Below are 21,489 nucleotides of genomic sequence, written 5' to 3'. Positions count from 1 at the left end.
AGAAAAGTGGAGACAATTCAGAAAAGAACAAATCTTTACAAAGTGTTTGGAATTCGAATTTGTTTATGTTAGTTGGCTGACACTCAGGAGACATTTTCCAATAAACAATATTTAATTTCCTGGGCCAGCTCACAAAGGTCTGTTAAACCACTAAAATATCTACAGTATAAAACCATATTATCTCTAAGATTTCTCACCATCATTTATAGCAACAGTGATTTTGTGCATTCCAAGTTTTAACCTTGCAAACTACAAGCATGACTTTGATTCCTGGAAGAATTCCAGAGTGTATTAGTAAAAGAATGGTTAGGAAACAAATAGAAAATGGAAAGGGAAATCGTAAAAGGCCTGCATGGCTTAATGAAGAACAGGTCCCACATACTAACCTCATTTCTTTTGTTGGTACTTTCTCAACATTTACCCTTCTTGTCCTCTCTGAATCTTATGACACTTGGCCACCCTATCCTCCTAGATCAGCTAACCTCTAAGTTGTTGAGACATCTCTCCCCTGCCCCCAGTTCTCCTCCTCTCTGACTTGACTTTCTTTTGTCTTCTTTGTGGGATCCCACTCTCACTGTGGGTGAAACCCAATTTTATTTTTTCTTGTTTCTACACTCTCATAGAGACCTAAACTCCCTTTGGTTTCAATTTTCCTCTCTACAGAGATAATGTTCTTATTTGTATTTATGTATGTTATATTTTTATACGTACATATTATCTCCCCAAAGAATTAAAGTTCTCTGAGGGCAGGAACTTTTACCTATGATAGTGCTTGGTCTATAAGAAGAGCTTAAAGAATGCTTGTTCGTTGACTGACAGGGTTATTACTAGACTGGCAGATTGAGGATTGCTATGTAATTTATCCGGACATCAGCAAACTATTTGTCAAAGTCCCTCATGCTACTCTCGTGGACAAAAAGGACAAGATATAGGCTGCACAGATATATAGTTAGGTAAATTCAGAAATGATTCAATGGTTAAAATCCCAAAAGTCATGAATGGTTTGATGCCAGATCTCTAGTAGAGTGCCTCAGGGCTTTGTACCTGGCCCTTTGGTGTTCAACATTTTGTGTGTGTGTGTGTGTTTGGTAATTTATTTTTAAACAACAAAAGAACTTGCAATGGGTTTCTATTAGGTGATAATTTTCAATGAAGGTGCGCCACTAAGAAAAGCAAAGATGCTTTCAGTTTGCATGGACCCAGTTACACAAATAGAAGAGGGCGATAACTTCTGAAAATACTAGGTTTTAGTCAGTAACCTTAATAGGATGACTAAGTTTCTTTGTAGATCACTACGTCACATTAAAACACAAAAATCCATGAACAAGCAGACAGTTAACAAACATTAGATGGGGTCTTACTGGACATTCTTAACCGTGTACTAGTCTCTTCTCAAACCCAAGATGCTTTGTGTCCTAGTTAATCCAAGTCACTGCATTTCTCTCACAAAGTAATGAAGGCACAGCTGGTGCAAGCAGACTTAAACCCATTCAACTGCTGGGCTGCAAAAAATACTTTGGTTGGTTCTTCAGAAGGATTTCTTTTTTGTAAACCAATATTGGTCTCAAATAACAGTTTGGATAATTTTCAAAGCTGCAGTCTAGTAGCTACATGACAAAAGACTTCACAAGAACCAAACTATGTAGCAATGGACACACATTAGGGAATTCACCGCATTCTACATATCCAGCAGAAATTATACTATTAAAATGCTAGGTAGAATAAACCTATAGTTTGAACTGGTTCTTAAACGTTCATTTTTTCTTTTTTTCCTTTTTTAACAAAAATTGTTTACTTGATTATACCAAGAAAATACAAAACAAAAGGCTGACTGCTCACTGCTGCTTGCACTCAGCTGGGTTTGGATCTTTCTTCGGATCATATTCTAGATCATTTTCCTCATCAACTTCTTTTTCCCCTTCCTCATCATCAGCCTCTTCACCTTCTTCATCATAATCATCACCATCATCATCTTCAATAAGCTTCTCCTGTGAAGTATAATACTGATCTTGGGACTATATGCTCATGTAAAAAAAAAGTGACCAATTTTGAAGTCTGCTGCAAGGATAGCTTCCGTGTCATCATCCAGGTCTCCACTCTCAGGAACTTCAGGAGGAGAAAAGAAATTGAAGAAAGAATCATTGGAAACTGTTTTTGTCACAGTTCGAACTGTCCCACGTCCCTTGTGTTTCTGTTTCTTCTTAACAGTTTTCAAAGTGACATTTTTCCCTTTTTTCCAATCTACGAGACACCCTGTGCAACTCATAATTTCTGGTCCATCAAAGGAGAAGGGATCAGAATCATCTGGCTCTGACCGCATACAATATGTCTTTGTCAACACCTCATTTGTGAAATATTCATTGGGTTCAAAGTGAAATTCTAATGTAAAACTCATAGGTTGCCCAGCATCTGAGAACTTCACTTTAATATCTTTCAAGTGCTTCAGAATAAGTTCATCATGTTCCTGAACCATATCACTGAGCAAGTCAACATTTTTAAAAACAGTCAGCCAAAATTCAGGAATTCCTTTAGGGTCTTCTTTTTCTTCATCTTTTTTCTCCTCTTCAAGCTTAGCCTTCTCTTTCATTTCCTCTGAAATCTCTTCATCATCATCTGGTTTCCATTCACATTCTTCCTCTGTGGGTTCATAAACTGCATTGATGATTTCACTTCTCTTATCAAAAAGTGGCTGGTAAAGAACAGCATACTTTCTTTCAAGAGCATGAACCTCCTCATAGAATTTGGCTTCTATCTGTGCACATTTCACCTGAAGATTTTTGAGGGCATTCACACTTAGCTTAACTACTTTTGGCAAGCTTTCAATGTATCCAGTTCATGTTCCCACTAAACCATCCAATCTTTCTTGAAGAGCTGCAAGAATCTGAGGATTCTGCATCATTTGAACAGTCAACTGACGAGCTTTGCTGTTTGCATCTTCACCAGTTTCTTCTTCCTCCACTTCTTCAACATCTTCCATATCTTGTTGGTCAAGTTCAGTTTCTTTGTCGTCAATGTCCGCCATGTTGTGAGACTTCTGAATATTTGAGATCCGAGGCGGCCGGAGGAAAAGGAGGCGGAGGAGAAGGAGACGGCGCCCTGAGCAGATGGCGCTAAAAAAGGGTGCTCAATATTTTTATCAGTGATTTGGATAAAGGCACAGAGGGCATAGTTGTCACACTTTTGGGTTAACACAAAGCTAAGAGCTAGTAATAGTTAACAGGGGCAGCCAGGTGTACAGTGGATACAGCACTGGGCCTGGAATTAGGAAAAAGAGTTCAAATCCAGCCTCAGATATTTACTAGTTGTGTAACCCTGGGCAAGTCACTGTTTGCCTCAGTTTCCTCACTTGTAAAATAAGCTGGAGAAGGAAATGGCAAACTACTCCAGGATCTTTACCAAGAAAACCCCAAATAGGGTCACAAAGAGTCAGACACAACTGAAACGAATGAACAACACTAGTAGCTAATACAGAGGAAAGATACACACTCCAAAAACTTCTCAATAGGACAGAGTTTGGGATCAAAATGAGTACAGAAACGTAATAGGGATAAAATGTAAAGACTTATATGTGGATTCCAAACATCAGCCTATGGACAAAACTGGTGAGGTTTACATGTGAATTGGGGCTATATATATCCAATCCATAGGCAGAAGTGGTTGATGAGGTGGACATTGTCTGCTACAAACTATATAAACTGGAGTTACTAACTTGACAGAAGGGAAATTATTTAATAATAACCTACCTGGATATGAAAGGATTGCAAACATAAAAGGACTGTATGTAACCAGTCGTTCTCCACTGCATATAAAGGCAAGACAAAAATTCAAGGAAGAATTTACGTTTGACAAATAGAAGAAATTCCTGATAAACACAGGAAATGAGTTACCAAGAAAGGGAAGGAATTTTCTTTTTTCTGGAGGTCTTAAAAATGGAATACATTCTCATCTTTTTGGAATAGTTCAGATGTGGCCATTTTAGTGGACTACAGGCTAAAAATTAGTCACTGGTAGGAAGTAACAGCCCCAAAAAGCTAATTTGATTTTGGGATGAATTAACAGAAGTGTCTGGAACAAAGGAGGTGACACTCCTATTGTACTCTGTCATGTTAAGATAGAGGGGAGGGGAAAAGATGTGGAATTCAAAAATCTTGTAAAAATGAATACTAAAAAATTGTCTTGAAATGTAATGGGGGGAAAACAGTATTTAAAAAAGAGTGCCTCTGGAGTATTGTATTCATTTGTAGGCACCACTACATGGGAAGGGCATTGAATAACAGCAAGGGTGGGGAGAATGCTTGTTTGAAGGAACAGAAGACTTAGAATGAAAGATGATGACTGTCTTCAAGCATCTGGAGGGGGATACTAAAGCAGAGAAACTGAGTTTGTTTCACTTAGATCCAAAGGACAAAACAGAGAACAAGGAATAAAGTGTTCAGAGGCAGGCTTAGGCTGTAAAGAAAAACCCATGATTTGAATTACACAAAAGTACAACAGACTGAGTTATGGGCTGGTGAATTCCCTCCACAGGAAGTAATCCAGTGGAAAATGAAGGAAAACTTGGTTGAAGATATCATGGTAGGAATTCCTGTGCAGGCATGCATTCAGTGGTGACCTTTCAAGATTTCATGAAATTCTGAGATTGCATGATTCTGCTAGTCAGTAAAGAACAGACTAGAAGACTTCTTAAGATCCATCAATAAGCACTTATTAATATAATATAATAAGCTACTCTCTTCCAGGCACTGAGCTGGGGGGTACAAATACAAAAGTGTGACAGTCCCTGCCCTCAGGGAGCTGACACTCTAGCAGGGGGATGTGACACTTTAACAGGAAAGTACATACAAAATATATGCAAAATACACAGGAATTTGGTAGAGGACATTCTAAGTGGAAAAATTAGGAAATAATTTGAAGAAAGTGATACTCAAAGGAGCTAGGTCCTAAGAGATAGAAGGATGGAGGAAAGAATTCTAGGCATGAAGGGCAGGAGGCAGTATATGGAATTCTGTGTCTATTATATACAGGGAACAGCAGGCTAGCTGGTTTGGTTGGCATACAGAGAGTGAGGATGAGTAACATGGAAGTAAGGGCCAGAGCCATGAAGGGCTTTTAATGCCAAACAGAGAAGATTGTATCGTATCTAAAGGGCAATGGATAGGCACTGAAGCTTATCATTGAGAAAAGAAGTGAAATAATGCTCAGAGCTACACTTTAGAAACATCAATTCTGCAGTCAGGTGGAGAATGGGTTGGAGAGGGAAGAAAATGGATACAGGGAGATCCATTAGGAAACATTATGTCCAGGCTAAAATTGTCCAGGCTACAGCTGAAGAGGGCCAGAGCTGAGGTGGTTGTGATGGAAGGAGACAGAAAGGAACCAATGCTGGAGATGCTGAGGAAGTGAGAGAGATTTAGGAGTCAAGGGTGACTCTTCTGGGTTTTGTGCTGGGATGACTGAGGACTGTGGTATCTCAACAGAAATAGGGAAGTCATGAGGAGTGATGGTTTTAGGGGAAAGATAATGGGTGCTGTTTCGGACACTGAATATGAGATGCCAATAGAGCACTAATGTATTAATAAACATAAGAACACATGAATTACTAGGCTAGATCCATAATATAGCTAGTGCAGACTGGGAGGACATGTTTGTCCTCAATTTCAAAGGTAAAGGAAAACATCCAGAATCTCATTATTGTTGTTGTTAGGCCCAGATCTATTTTACTACTGGTTTATTGAGCTGCTAATAAAGAAATGCAGATCAGCAATTCATCTCTAACTGCCTTTGGAGTCTGAGGACCTGGGTTCAAGTCCCAGCTCTGGCACTTATGGGCATCATCTTGTAAGTGACTTAATGTATCTCTGTAAGTAACTTAACATCCCTCAGGCTCAGTTTCCTCATCTGCAGACAAGGGGGTTTGGATTAGATGACCTCTCATGTCCCTTCCAGTTCTAAACTGATGAGGATCACAAAAGTTCTTGAAAATGACCCATGAATAAAGTAAAAAAACTACCTGAAATAAACAACTTTAGCAAAGCTGCAGGATATAAAGTAAACCTACATAAATCATCTGTATTTCTATATATTACTAACAAAGTCCAACAGCAAGAGATAGAAAGAGAAATTCCATTTTAAGTTACTATAGACATTATAAAACATTTGGGAGTCTACCTGCCAAAACAAACCCAGGGACTATGTGAACACAATTACAAAGCACTTTTCACATAAATAAAGTCAGATCTAAATAACTGGAAAAACACCAGCTGCTTGTGTGTAGGCCGAGCTAATATAATAAAAATGACAATTCTACCTAAATGAATTGACTTATTCAGTGCCATACCAATCAAACTAACAAAAAATTACTTTTTAGAGCTAGAAAAAATATTATCAAAATTCATCTGCAAGAACAAAAGGTCCAGAATATCAAGGGAATCAATGAAAAGAGATGCTAAGGAAGGTGGCCTAGCCATACCAGACCTTAAATTGTATTATAAAGCAGCAATCATCAAACCTGCTTGGTACTGGCTAAGAAATAGAAGGGTAGATCAGTGGAATATGTTTGGTATGGAAGTCACAATAGTCAATGATTATAGCAATATACTGTTTGATAAAACCAAAGACCCCAGCTTCTGGGATAAGAACTCACTGACAAAAACTTCTGGGAAAACTGGAAAATAGTATGGCAGAAACTGGGTATAGACCAACATCTGACACCGTATATTGCAATAAAGTCCAAATGCGTACACCATCTAGGTATAAAGGCTGATATTATAAACAAATGAGGGGAGCAAGGAATAGCCTATCTGTCAGATTTATGGAGAAAGGAGGAATTTATGACCAAACAAGAGATAGGAACATTATGAAATGCAAAATGATCATTTTGATTACATTAAATTGAAAAGTTTTTGCACAAACAAAGCCAATGCAACCAAGATTAGGAGGGAAGCAGAAAACTGGAAAAGAATTTTTACAACCAGTGTCTCTGATAAATGCCTCATTTCTAAAATATATAGCGAATTGAGTCATATTTATAAGACTACAAGTCATTCCCCAATTGATAAATAGTCACTTTTCAGGGGAAGAAATTAAAACTATCTATAGTTATATGAAAAAATGCTCTAAATCACTATTGATTAGAGAGAGGCAAATCAAAACAACTCTGAGGTACCATCTCAAACCTATCATACTGGCTAACATGGCAAAACTGAAAAATTATAAATATTGGAGAGGATGTGGGTATGATGGAACACTAATGCATTGTTGGTGGAGTTGTGAGCTGATCCAACCATTCTGGAGAGCAATTTGGAACTATGCCCAAAGGGCTATAAAAATGTGCATATCCTTTGACCCAGCAATACCACTTCTAGGGCTGTATCCCAAAGAGATCATAAAAAGAGGAAAAGACACACATGTACAAAAATATTTATAGCAGTTCTTTTTGTGGTGGCCAATAACTCTAAATTGAGGGGATGCCTATCAATTTAATGAACTGGAGTGTGAGGTCCTAAAACCTCAGGTAAATAAATAACTACCTTAAATCTTAGGGTTTTGTTTACACCCACAAAATACTGCTAACAATCATCACTAAACATTTTATGAAAATACTCTTCCAGCTGAAGTCATTCATTCATTCATCCAATAAATATTAAATGCCTACTGTGTCTCAGGCACTCTGCTAAATACAATGGAAAAAAACAAGACAAAAAGTTTCAGCCCTCAAGGAGCTTACAATCTAATGGAGGAAGGTAACATGCAAACAATAGGCAGGCATAAGAAGCACTTAATGTTTATTGAATGAATGAATAACTTCATAAGATGTTCAATGATGATTGTTAGCAAAGGCCCTAAGACACTGGGGTTGAGGGTAGGATATCAAGTTGATGAGGTACAGGCTCTGGGAACCCCATTGAGCTCTCCTTGAATCTTCCCATTGGAGGCATTTGCCTGAGGCCATAAGCCTCTCGTTATAGCTTGGCCCAAATCTCTGTCACTAACCTAGCCCACCATAGTCCAGCTAGCCCCCACCCTTGATCCTCCCAAAATATCTATACACCCTTAAACTAGCCAAGGCCTCCATTGTCCAGCTAGACCCCCACCCTTCATCCTCCCAAGCCTTCCATTGTCTGTCATGGGAAGGTAGCTTCCAGCTATTTCCCACCCTTAATCTCTCATTACAAGAGTCTGACCTCATTTGATGACTCATGAAGACCCTCTCCAAACTCCTCTTCTAGACCACCCTTAAATGCTCCCACAACCTTTCGGTATATCAACTCCATGAAGGAGCAAAATTATCTAGCAGACTCACTCTGTGTCAGATCATTCTGGCCTGCTTGTCCAATGTTAAGAGGTTACCCATAAAAAGGGTTAGGGTTGCTCTGGAAACCCCAAAATACCAACATGCTGGTCCTGCCCAGTGAATTCAACTCAAGTCTTCTCAGCCAAAGTAAAATAAAGTTTATTAAAAGTTCGCTTGTGTTAGACACAGAATAAGTCGGTGTTAGGTCATTCTATGGCACTTTCACAAACATGGAGACAAGGTGGGGTCTTATATACAGAAGGTTGGTGGTCTAGAAGAGTTTGGGGAGGGTCTTCGGGAGTTAATGAGGTCAATGAGTGATTAAGGGTGGGAAGTCGATGGAGGCCACCTGGAGAACACAAACAATGGTGGGCTAGGCCACTACAGAAGAGTTGATTGACACTTTGATAGGCTCAAGGGTGGGAAGTCTAGTAACAGATTTGGGCTCAGCCACAAAGCAAAGGCTTATGGCCTCATGCAAATGCCTCATCAAATGAGATGATTTAATCAGAGATCAAGGGGGGTTTCCCAGAGCCTATACCTCAAAGATTCAAGGAGAGCCAGAGGGGGCTCCCAGAGTCCATACCTCATCACAATGCAAGTGTCAGACCTACTTAGACTCCTTAAGAGTCTACCCATTATGGTGAACCTTTAATAAACTTTGCTTTTCTTTGGCTGAGAGAAGACTTGAGTCGAATTCATTCAGCAGGACCCAGTGTGTTTGTATTTTGGGGTCTGGAGCACCCCTAACCCTTAAATCTCTACAAAGTGAGAGGATAAAGTAGTTGGATGAATAGACTTGAGATTAATTTCAAATATCATGTTTTGGTTTTCTTAGTTTGAATTGTCAGCTGCAAACTCTCCATAGTTAAAGATAAATATGAAATAATTAAAAGAGGGCAAGCACTGGAATTAAGAGGGTGTTACCCAGCCCTATTCTGACGGAGCTAAGATTGTATATGCAGGATCCTCAATGAACTTCAGCTTATTGTAGAATTCTAAACTATGACAAAATAGGTCTTCCCAGAGTGGAAATACAGAGAGGTTCAACTGACATTGGACAGCATGGAGAGAAGGGTGGTTTTGGTCATAAGCCTCTAGTCAGACATTCTGAGAAGGATCACATATGAGAAGTGAATTTATTTCAAATTTAAGCGGCCTGACTACTTACAAAACAGAATATGGGGGGGCAGATAGATGAACGGTTTATTTTAGGGGTCACCTGTCCATTACAGCTCTCCAAAAGATGACTCTAATGTGATTGTCATTCATCTGGTACATGCAGGAATACAGTGTCAAGGAAAGGTCAAGTAGAAGGCTTGGCCAAGGTCAGTCACCACGTGATTGGTGATTAATACTCCGCCCCCTCCAAGCTTTTCATACAGGCGGTAATTCCAAGTTAAAAAAAAAATAAAGCGGCTACCTGGGCAGGGGGCCAAGACAATTATCCACGCGGAGCTGATAGAGGTGTTTTGACGTAAGAATCTCCGGAAAGATACATTAAACATTAAAGCAGTTCAGATGCAGCAGCCACGGCAGCTTAAACCTCTGACTACGGATTCCTCCCAGAGCACCAAACCACGTTAAATTCACTGTGTCTGGGGGGAGGAGGGAGCTCAGAGACATTCCCCCCAGGACGGACACACGGACACACACACACACGGACACACACACACACACACACACACACACACACACCCCCCCCCCCCCCCTCCCCCCCCCCCCCCCCCCCCCCCCCCCCCCCCAAAAAAAAACGCCTCTTCTGGCACCCAAACCTCGCTTCCTCCTGCTCTCCTGGCCCAATCTCTCCTTATGCCAACTCCACAGTTGGCCCTCAGGGAGGTCTAAAGGAAGCAGCCCCCCCTGCCATGGAAACAGCCACCACCAACCTGCCAGGAATAACTGAGACAGAGCCACATTCCGGGTCAGGAGCAACCCGGGCCTCACTGTGGGCGCCGCCATCATGGAATGTACCAAGTGTAACGCCGGCGCAGGAGGGGACCGTGGGGAAAAGGAAGGGGCGGGGTAGCCGAGCCGAGGAGACCTACCCTAGGGTTTTCTTTTCTCTTTCTCTAAGCTCTCTATCCCTCTACAAGTGTCCGAGATAACAGGGGGTGGGTGTGGCTCGAGGGCAGGTACTCTTTAAGCTAGCGACTCTGCAGCTTCGCCTCCCTAGCTTCCACAGTTGGTACGGTCGGGGGGGGGGGCGGCGGCGGTCAGAATGGCTGCTGTGTCTCGACTTTGGAATAGAATCCTGCTGGAAACTATGCAACATCCTGCGACCCGCGGCGTGCTGCTCGGGGTCGCTCCCGGCCGCTGCCGCTGGGCCCTTGGAGGTACCCACGACCCTGGGCCCGGCTTTTGTCCTCGGGACGCGGGAGGGTTGGGATTCGGAATGGAGGGGAGTTGGGGCCCACGTTTCTTATAAAGTAACCTCCTGTCCCCCCTCCTCTCCCCTGCGGGGGGCGGACGCCAATCCGTCCCTCTCTGAAGGGGCAGGAGCCTTCCTGGAAGGCCCCGCACAGTTTTCCGGGCGTTCGCTCCCCTTGCTTCCTCCCAGCAATGGACCACGGAGTGGAAATCGTAGGCCGCGGGGGGGGGGTTGTGCCCTTGGGTGCCCTGACGGGTCTGGGCAATGCCCAGAACACAGCTAATTAGGACAGAGGCCCACTTTATGGACCCAGTTACGGATGATCTTTTAAGTAATTAGAGGCACTGTCACATTTCATTAACGAAAATAAAAATACTTTGTATATATTTGTTGCATGTCACCTCCCCCCATGAGATTGTAAGCCCCTTGAGGGCCGGGGATGTCTTCTGCGCCTTTTTGTATCCTGGCGCTGGTTAAGCACTGGTCCTTGCACTTGGTAGGTTCTTAATAAATATGAATTGATTGATAAAGGTACAGATCCTCGAGTTAGATAAACAACCTCGGGTGACCCTATTGGACCTTTTCTAGGGGGAGCTTTTGTGCAAAATACATACGTGCTGCCTAGGTGGAGGGAAAGGAAGATAGAGATGCATATACATGTATGTGTATGTACGTGTGTATATATTTATATACACATACTTACGGCCGCCACACACAAAGCACTTGACATGTCTCATCTGATCCTCACCACAACCCTGACAGTACTATTTATTATACCCATTTTACAGTTCAGGAAACTGAGGTGGTGACTTGTCCAGGATCACAAAAACTTGGATAGATTCACCTAGCTAAAGGAGGATTTGGGGGGTAATTTTCAAGAGCTTGTGTTATGCTTATTGATTTACAGCTGGAAGGGATCTTAGAGGTCATCTGGTCCAAACCCCCTTATCTGTAGATGAGGAAACTCAGGCTGAGGGAAACTAAATGACTTAGAGAGATTCCTGACATCACACAAAGGATGATGCCTGGAAGTGTTGGAGCTGGGACTTGAACCCAGGTCCTTGGACTACCGAGTACCTCTGAAGTGCCACTGGCTGCCTTAGGTGGCCTCTAAGGAGTTATATCTAGAAAGCCCCTGAGAGAACATCAGGATCCTTTCTGATCATTTTCCAGCTGAGAAATGGAGGCCTAGAAAGATAATGGCTTGCCCAAGGTTACCCATGTGGTAATTAGCTAGCTCAGCTCTTCTGACTCTGGCAGATTGTTCTTTCTGGCACACCTGAATTCCTGATGTTTGTATAAGGAATTCCAGAGGTAGAGAGTATTAAATATGTTTCCCATTTTACAGGTATGGAAATTGAGACTCAAAGATGTTAGGCATTTCACCCATTGTGACCCCATTTGGGGTTTTCTTGGCAAAGACACTGGAGTGGTGTGCCATTTTCTTCTCCAATTCATTTTGCAGATGCGGAAACCGAGGCAAACAGGGTCAGACAGCTAGTAAGTATCAGAGGCCAGATTTGAACTCACAGTGGCACTCTATCCACTGTACCAATAATTGACTTGAGATGGATACAAACCTCAGATCCAACTCCAAGTCTAGGGCTTCTTTGCACTACAGTCTTTTCTCTTTACTAAGATCCTTCCAGTCCTTGTTGCTTACATGTAACATTTTGCCCCTAGGCAGATCTAAGAGTTCTACAGAAAAGATCTCATCACTTCTGCTCTTTGTAGCTTCATTACACCTCCTTCCCTCCCCCCTCCATCCCAGGAACCCCAAATATAGAACTTATAAATATCACCAGTTTACCAGTCTGCCTTTACAAGTCCCCAGTTCTTCTGCCTCATTATGCTGTAGAATGAACCTGGTCTCCCAAAGGCCCTGACACATCCACCTTAGAAAGCTTGGAGTATAAGCCTAGTTCCAGACTGTTGTCTGAGGACCAGCCTAGCTGGCAGTACTTTGGGGTTATGCACTAGCCACAGGCATGGGTGATCGAGAAAGTCCTCCTGTAGAAGGTGATATGAGCTGCATTTTGAAGGAATCTAGGATTCTAGGAGGTGAGGGTAAGGAGGAAATACACTGCAAGCATGGGGTAGCCTGTACTGTGTGCCAAGATGCTGTGTATGAGGGATAGCAAAAAGACCAGTTAAGCTGTAGACAAGTTGGTTTGTAAAGGCCTTTACTGCCATAATGAGATAATGCAGTTTATTGAGTTAGAGGGGGGTTAAGGCAGTGGGGAAATGCTTGAAACTATGGTTTAGGAAAATTATTTTGGTAGTTATATAGAGGATATACTCCGGGGCCTGTGGAGGTACCCTCAGCCCTGGGTTTCAGCCTCAGTTTCCTCATCACCAGGTGACCTCTGTGGTCTCGATAACAAATCCATGAGCATCACACAAGCTCTTGAAAATGACCCCCCAAAATATCCTTTCTAGGCAGCTAGGTGGTTCCTGGGAGCAGGAGAACTTAGGGATACCAATTAGAAGGCTTTTAGAACTGGCCAGGGCAAGAGCTGATGAGAGCCTGTAGTACACGGGATAAGGTAAATCAAGCCAGTTTGCCTTTCAGCCTTCCACTTGTTAATTTCTTTGGTAAGATGGTTGAATATACAAAGCTGAGTTGCATGGTGTATTTTTTCACAGTCCTTTTTTGTGAGAATAAGACAGCATTGATTCACTCCTGCCTAAGTCATATGTGATCCTATCTCAGGGCTTAGAATTAGCTTGTCAGATTCTCATAATATCATGAGCTTATTCTTACATATTGTCCCTAAAATTTTAAAATTCCCTATTGAGAGACAACAAAATGTCAAATTACCCTGAGATGATACTTTTTTTTGATTGATGTAGTTACCTGGTGACTGTTAGATACCTGTGTGTTGGCTTTACACATACATTATACTACTGGTCAGTACAGTTTATAAATGACCACATTTTGAGGATTATATGGCCATTTGGTATTCTGGTGAGTAACCCACCAAACCATAATATAGAATCTAGATGGAGAATGACAAAAGTCATCATCACTAGTGTTCTCTAGAGCTGACAGGGACCCCAGAGGCCATCTAAACCAATTCTTTCAGTTTATTTTTTTGAGAAAATAGTACTTGAAAAGTCAGGTGACTTGTGAAATGTCATGTTTAGTAAGTGGCACAACAAATTTGAACTCTGGTCCTGTGACAAACACTTAACTGTTTCCACTGCCCCAAAAGGAGGAAAGCAAGAAGAGAAAGGGGAAGGGGGCAGGAAGAGAGAGGTGGAAGAGAAATGGAAAGGAAGAAGGGAAAGGGGTCTAGAAGCATTTATTAAGCACCTACTATGTGTCAAGTACTGTGTTAATTATTACTTAAGGATACAGAGAAAGGCAGAAGCAATTCCTGTCCTCAAGCTTGAAACCTAAAAGGGGAGAGACAACATGAAAACAACTATATATGAACAAGATATATACAGGATAGACTGAAATATTCAACAGAGGGATTGCACCAGCATTAAGGGGGCCTGGGAAAGACTGTAGAAGTGAAGTTGGAGCTGGGGCTTAAAGGAAGGGAGGAGGACTGAGGACAGCCCAGATGTGGGATGAAAACACTTGTAGAAGGGAGATTTTTTGGAGAGATTGGAGTGCCTTGGGCAAGACACCAGTGTTGCTGGATCACGTTATTCTGGAAGGGAGTAGGAATGTGAGAAAATTGGAAAGGCAGGAGGGGGCCAGGATATAAAGAGCTTTGAACACCAGACATAGTATTTTGTATTTGATCCTGAAAATGAGGGGCAGCAAGGTGGCTCAGTGAATAGAGCACGGGCCCTGGAGTCAGGAGGACCTGAGTTCAAATGTGACCTCAGACACTTAACACACACACGCACACACACGCACACAAAACCTAGTTGTGTGACCTTGGTCAAGTCACTTAACCCCAACTGCCCTCCAAAAAGCAAAAAAAATGAAAGGAAATCAGGTTTATTGAAGGATTTATGATGAAAAATTCTGTCTACCTCCAGAGAAAGAACTGATGAAGTCTGAGTATAGACAGAAGCATACTTTTTAAACTTTTTTTAATTTTCATGGTTTTTCTTTTTCTTTTGGTCTGTTTTCTTTTGCAACATGGACAATGTGGAAATGTCTTATGTGACTGCAAAAGAAAACACAGATCATAAAAAAAAACAGGAAAAATAAAGTTCAGAAGTTGGCCTCAATTGATCCCTTCTCTCTGATCACTTACAGCATTATTGTCAGATATGCCTGATTTTTTTTCTTGCCACAGATTGCCTGTTCCAAATAACCATCTCGCAAAATTATTGAGGATTGTCACTAAAGAAATGTACACAGAGAGTTTTGTGTCTTTTTTTCTTTCATCAGTGTTTCCATGGGATTTGTTCTCATTTGGAGATGGCTAGCCCAGTTAGAGCAGGAAAGTCGCTCTCAGGAACTCACCATTTGGAGTGGAAGTGAGAAAATGCTGGATAGAAACCAGAAAACGAAGCTTCAAGCCAATTCAATTATTAAACAGGCTTTGTGACTCTGAGTAATTTACTTAACCTGTCTAGACCTCAGTTACATCATCAGTAAAATGAGAATAATTTATATTTGCCCTGACTATAAAGGTCAGAGGGGATGATGAATAAAGAACTTTGGAAACTGCAATGTGCTGTGTAATTGCTGATGAACAATGTAGCCAATAAATTCTTTTTGCTTTTTTTATTTTCCTCTCAAACTTTTAGGGAAACGCTATCTGCTTACAGATGATGTTGTAAAACTCCAAGAATTCCAGCAAGCGAAGGTAGCGGTTTCCTCTCGATTTCATGGCAGAAAAGGTAATGGTGATGGTTTGATAAGCTGGTTTTTATTGACTGATCCTCAACATATAAGGATGATAGCTAGCATTTAGATAGTGTTTACTATGTACCAGGCCCCTTTTCATTGGATCCTTCTTTACCTGTGCCTCAAAAGTTTTTCATTATTTCCCAATATATGCCCACTTCTTTAATCCAGCTGGTCTTACTGTCCTCTCCCTGTATTCATTCCTACCTCCATTTCTTTATTATATACCTGTCAACAGAATTTTAAATGCAATCCAGACTGAACCGATCTCTAACCTGAGAATAGCTGGAAACAAACAGAGCAGGCTAGAGGCAGGTGTGTCAGGAAACAAAATAGTGACATAATTTATTTTAAAGTGAGGAAAATGACTTGCAAGCAAGGAAGCATCCCCCCATCCCCCTCCCAGAAGGAGAACTTAACATGTTGGGGTACAGGCAGTGCTTATATACTGGTAAGTAAGTGGGCTGGACTGTGACATAATCATTCTTAGGTCTTGAATAGCAGTTTCCTAACGGCAGGCGCACGAGTGGACAATTCAGGCATTCCTGGGTCCTATGGGAACAGTCTCCAAGTTGATTGTCTCACAGTGGGGTATCTGGTTTGGTTCACTTAGCTATTATAAGGAACAGAGATTGTGAGAAAATTAAGCAAGGTTATAGATGGCTCTCAGGTCCCTGGGAAATAGGGGGCAGTGAACACCAGGTGCTTGGTCAAAGCAATACACTTTGCCAGAGGGTGAGATTATCCAGAGGACAAAGAATTGTTGTTATGCCAAGCTCAGGGCATAGCCTGCCTTCTGGGCCTCAGTTATGGGAAACAGAATGGCCTCCAAAATATTGTGACATCCCCCTAGTAGAATGTAGGAGTGACTAGATAGTGCAATAAAGTGCTGGGCTGGAGTCAGGAAGACTCATCTTCCAGAGTTCAAATTTGGCCTCAGACACTTACTAACTATCTGACCCTGGGCAAGTCACTTCACCCTGTTTGCGTCAATTTCCTTATCTGTAAAATGAGCTGGAGAAGAAAATGGCAAAGCACTCCAGTATCTCTGCCAAGAAAACCTCAGATGGATCATGAAGAGTCGGACATGACTGAACAACAAAGTGGAACACGAGGGTTTTTGTTTGTAGGGCAGGGACTAAGTGGTTGTTGTTTTGTCTTGGTATCCCCAGCATCTGTCCTAAGGGCCCAGGGAACACAGTCAGTGTTGAATAAATGTTTATTGGCTGGTGCTGTATGATATTTGTTTATATTTTTCCTTTACTTGAAATACTTTTTCTTGTGAAATCTGCCTGCTTAAATCCTACTCATTCTTTGAAACACAGCTCAAAGTCTGTATGCTTTGTGAAGCATTACCTAGATTAGCTCACACTGTTGTGTCCATTTTTCTGGAGTTGGATTCCATTTACAACCCCGGCTGTGCATCTTAGTGCTTGTTTGGGGCATGATTGTTTCGTTTTTGTGCATCATGTCCTCCTAATTGGATCCCCAACTCCTTGACAGTAGAGAACACATCTTATCTCATAGCACCTAGCACCATGCTGGAAACATGGTACTCAGTAAACATTTGTTGATTAATTTTTAAGTGTAGATTAAATCACTTGTAGCCATGAATATTTGGAAACATCTTTGAGGAGGTAGAGAGCTACCCCATTTAAAATCTCAATAGATTTGAAATCTCTAGATAATGGAGATAATGTCATAGAATCTGAGTGTTAGAGCTGAAAGGGGCTGAAAGGGAGAGCTAAAAGAACCTCCTTATTTTACAGATGAGAAAACTGAGGGCCAGAGGGTTGAGTAGACTGAGATGCTTGAATAGAACAGCCACACCGTTGCTGTGGACACTCCCTCCAGCCCTACCTTCAGCCTGCACTAATTCATATTCTAAGAATCTTGTCCATGTCTTCCTGCCCTGAAGAACACCCTCTGGTTCTTTTAATATCTTGTGCATATGAGGGTAGCCCTCTGGGTCCCCAAAACATGAGAATCTCAAGGTAGCACATAGGCTGCGTTATCACACATCCACTCGACTAGCCTTCCTCGATTTTATTTTAAAAGAGAAAAAAATTCCTTTCCTCTGATTTAAAGTCGTGTTTTCATAGTATTTCAGCTTTTATTTCTCATAGAATACCTGAGATACATTCTTCCAAAATATTTGACCATCACAGCTGTCATCAAATCTTTTTTTTTTATAAGCAATCAGGGTTAAGTAACTTGCTCAAGGTTACATGTAAGGCCAGTTATTTCTGGGTGTGGTGCTGAGTATCTGAGCCCAGATTTGATTCCCATGTCATCCCGACACTGGAGCCGGTGCTCTTACTCGCTGAGCCACTTGGCCGCCCCTTGTCACCAAATCTTGTACATTTTTTTTAATCAACTTAAAATACTAAGAAAGCCACACTGCCTTCTGGAAAGCAGATACCTGTTTTTTATTTGACTCTCTCTGAGCAGCTCTTAGCTAGAATCCAACCTTTCTAACTTGAAAAAATAGTATTTACTTTGGGGTGCCTTCACAGTGACTTGCATGGGAATACAGCCTTTGCAAGAAAGGCTAAAAGACTGTGGGTCTGCTAGTTTCTTCTTTTTTTTTTTTAAGCGATAGGGGTTAAGTAACTTGCTCAAGGTTACACAGCCAGTTATTTCTGGGTGTGGTGATAAATATCTGAGCCCAGATTTGATCCCCAGGTCATCCCAACACTGGAGCTGGTGCTCTTACTCTCTGAGCCACCTGGCTGCCCCTGGGTCTGCTAGTTTCAGTGATCCTGCCCCTGAAAAGAAATTGCCTGCTTTTCTTGCTTACATTTAAAAATTGGTTTCTACTCCATGGCAATTTCTACCAAGGCCCAAAAGTCATGTAGAAAGAGAAGTAAGAAGGAGGTATTGGGTAGAATTGAGTCGCACGAAAGAAATGCAGAGAATTCCCAGATGGCGCAAGGTCAGACACTGTTGCTAAAAACAAACGGATTAAAAACCATGTTTCCTACACCTTGAGTTTTTTGTTCCTTTTCTGTCTTCCTGCTCAGGATCTACAATAACTCATCTGCTAGTAGATTTTATATGTGCCTCCATTTTATTTCCTTTTTCTAGACTTAGCCTCTATCTATAGACCTTGTAAGACCAGTCTGCTTGAGGTAGGCCTCACTGGCTATCCCCCATTCGTGAAGTGTTCTCCTTTCTCACCTCTTCCTTATAGTTTGCCCTTGAAAATCAACTCAGATTCCACTCTCTGCAGGAGATTTTCCCAGCCCTTCCTGCTTTACCTCTGAGATTACTTTGCATGCACCCTGTACATATCTTAGGTGTACCTAGTTATTTTCATGTTTATCTCCCCTGTGAGAGGGTGAATTCCTTGAAAGTAGGCTCTGTTTTTGGCCCTTTTTTGTATCCCCAGCACTTAGCACAGTACCTGGCATATGGTAGAAGCTTGATGCTTGTTGACTGACTCCAGTTGAGAATGGTCCTCCGTAGGATGCTTGGACTCTGAGTGCCTTCTGGTTCCCCTGCTACCATTAGCTGAGATCAGGTTCACTTCCCTCCTTCGCAGTGTAACCTAGGTGATGACTGCCACACTTTGATTTCTTTCAGAATTCTATTTCAAAGACATGGAAGAAAAGCTGAAGAAAAGGGGTCTCATCTTAAAGGAGGAACTGAAAACCCTGCTCCATTTGTGTGAGACCCGAGATGACATTGAGCTGGCAAGAAGTGCCATTTACAGGTGAAGTGTTTCCTTGTTGAGCCCCTTTTACTACCTATGGATGGAGAAATGTCCGTCCCAGTGCCCTTCTAGGAATGATGCTTCTCACCCTATTACTGACAGAATCGGGAGGTGTTCAGGGGTAGGGAGGGGAGCGGAGGAGGTAAGACTGTCACAGTAGTCACCACTTCACACAGTCCACACATTACCTTTTCTACTGGTGGGAGACTGGGAAGATTCATCATACTATTGACATTTTACAAAATGGAATTTTTTGTGCATTCTTTTGCTCCCCGTCCCCTCTATTGCTTGTTCTCTCTTCCATCACTCAGCCTCCTGGATACCCCAGTTGTCCCTTGGGTTTCCAAATGCCTGTGGTCACCCTATGATGAGCAGTCCTCCTGCTTTAGTCTTACTGCTCTGAAAATGTGCTGACCCGTTTTGTATTAGCCTTAACCCTACCTATTAATGCTGGTTCTTTTTCTCTGTTTGATCTCTCACTTCCGTGCCATGTGCATAGTGAGAAAACTAGCTAGGTGCATGATTGAAATTACTCGCTGTGTCTCACCACCATCCATTCATCTTCCTGTGAGATACCTCCATCTCTGAACCTCTCATCTCTCCGTCCCTGCTGCCCCTGGGGTCCCTCCCTCCCTCCGAGTGGAGAGGATGGAGGATGGACATTAGCGAGCTCCTCCTGGAAGCTTCACTCTAGGAGGAGCTGAGGGTAGCCATGTCATCATTTCCTGCCCCGCCACTGGACCTGCTGGGCACCCATTTCCTTCCTTGCCCATCACCACCACCCCCGCTTTTTGGCTCCTCTTTATGTATCATCCACCCTATGAGTTTCCCTTTGAGAATCAGTTCATATCCCCTTTTCTGCAGGAGGTTTTCCCAGTGCTGCCAGCTTTCCCTCTGAGGTTACCTTGTCTCCACCCTGTATTTATCTTGCGTGTACCTAGCTATTTTCGTGTTTATTCCCCTGCACATAGTAGGCACTTAAATGCTTATTGACTCACTGACTGCCTGCTTGACTTTTTCCCCCTTCCTTTGGTGTTGCTGACCAAAAGACGAGGCACATCCTAGAATATCTTAGTGTCTTTGACCTAATGATAGGCTTTAAAATGGATAGAATATTAAAACTTGAAGATACCTTCAGGACCCCCTAATGTAAACCCTGTATTCTCTGCAGAGGAAGAAATTTGAAGCCCATTAAAGAGAAGTGACACCTTGTAGGCATGCAGCAAATTAATAGCAAAAGACAAGACTAGAAATCAGGTTTTTTTACTCCCAATTTCATTGCCCTTTTGTGGAGGGCATTTGGACCCTTCTTTAATATTTTCTTATTAAGGAAAGAAACATCACCTTTGTCCTTTTCTGCCTTTTTGTTTGGTTAAAGTCAGTTTTACTGGGGAAGTATTTGAATCCTGGCTTTTTTTAAAATTATGCTTACTGATAAATGTGTTCTGAGGTTGTATGTTAAAGATTATTTATAGATTTTTTTATATGTAGAATATGTAGTGTTCAATATTAGTTATAATTGTCTTTTTAAAAAGGTTTTATTGATGCCTTTTGTCTTTTATATCATGGTTATTCCAGCCACCGCAACCCTCCCCATATTCTACCCTCCTTTATGACAGAGAAAATCAATTAACCAAAAACATCCAGTGCAATGACCATTTCCGACATTGTATCCTATACCAGTAAAACCCCACCTCTAAAGAAGGAGGTATGTTTCATTATCTGTTCTTGAGGACTTTTGTTTTCTAGTTTCTCAGAGATATTGTTGTGGTCATTGTGTATATTGTTTTCCTAATTCTACTTATCTTGCTCTGCAGTAGTTCATACAAATCTTTCGATGTTTCTATGAATTCCTCATGTTTATCATTCCTTGCTACACACTAATATTTTATACATGATTCCCATTTTTTGGCAATTCTGTAATTTTCTTTAATTTGCAATAATAATTTACATTGATAAAATGATTTAAGGTTTCCAGAATACCATTAATACTTATTCCATTTGGTCCTCATAATACAACGATCGTTGTAAGTAGGCGTTATTCTTATCCCCATCTCACAACTGAGAAAACTGAGGCTCAGGAACATTAAATGCCTTGTCCCAGGTCACATATCTGAACTGGTGTTAGAACTGCCCGCTCCACCAGGCTGCCTGATTAGATCAGGGACATCTGAAATGTACAAATCAACATCATTGTCAGTCATAAAATTCGTATAGCCAGACATAACTGATGTGTCCCATAATGTAACTCCCAACTTCCTTTAGTGATTTCAGTTAGTCAATAAACTTTT

At 41.7% G+C, this 21,489-nt stretch overlaps 2 protein-coding genes and 1 pseudogene across 8 annotated transcripts in view; 1 reads left to right on the top strand and 2 right to left on the bottom strand.

Annotated features, from left to right (window-relative positions):
* The window catches only part of MRPS27 (mitochondrial ribosomal protein S27), a 44,084-nt gene extending 33,775 nt beyond the window's left edge, over window positions 1-10,309 (bottom strand). Inside the window, exon 1 of one of the 3 annotated variants that reach the window (XM_069084984.1) lies at window positions 10,183-10,309. In XM_069084984.1, the coding sequence (XP_068941085.1) occupies window positions 10,183-10,258 (76 nt within the window). In that variant the 5' untranslated portion in view covers window positions 10,259-10,309. Of the gene's footprint in view, window positions 1-9,716; window positions 9,954-10,068 lie in introns of those variants that run through there. The other 2 variants (XM_069084982.1, XM_069084983.1) reach the window with 2 other exon arrangements.
* Window positions 1,514-3,037, bottom strand: LOC138158770 (nucleosome assembly protein 1-like 1 pseudogene; annotated as a pseudogene).
* Window positions 10,310-10,365: 56 nt separating the features above from the next.
* Window positions 10,366-21,489, top strand: part of PTCD2 (pentatricopeptide repeat domain 2) — a 61,111-nt gene continuing 49,987 nt past the window's right edge. For 4 of the 5 annotated variants that reach the window (XM_069084980.1, XM_069084978.1, XM_069084979.1 and 1 more), the window contains exons 1-3: window positions 12,020-12,164; window positions 15,384-15,476; window positions 19,069-19,198. In XM_069084980.1, coding sequence (XP_068941081.1) covers window positions 12,035-12,164; window positions 15,384-15,476; window positions 19,069-19,198 — 353 coding nt within the window. In that variant the 5' untranslated portion in view covers window positions 12,020-12,034. Of the gene's footprint in view, window positions 10,630-12,019; window positions 12,165-15,383; window positions 15,477-19,068; window positions 19,199-21,489 lie in introns of those variants that run through there. The other variant, XM_069084977.1, reaches the window with a different exon arrangement.

Source organism: Petaurus breviceps, unplaced genomic scaffold (genome assembly GCF_028583685.1).
Source record: "Petaurus breviceps papuanus isolate PSGF00001 unplaced genomic scaffold, PetGlider_PUasm1.0 175, whole genome shotgun sequence".
NCBI lineage: Eukaryota > Metazoa > Chordata > Mammalia > Diprotodontia > Petauridae > Petaurus > Petaurus breviceps.
Note: the sequence above shows the minus strand (reverse complement) of the source record. Positions and strands in the feature narration are given on the sequence as shown.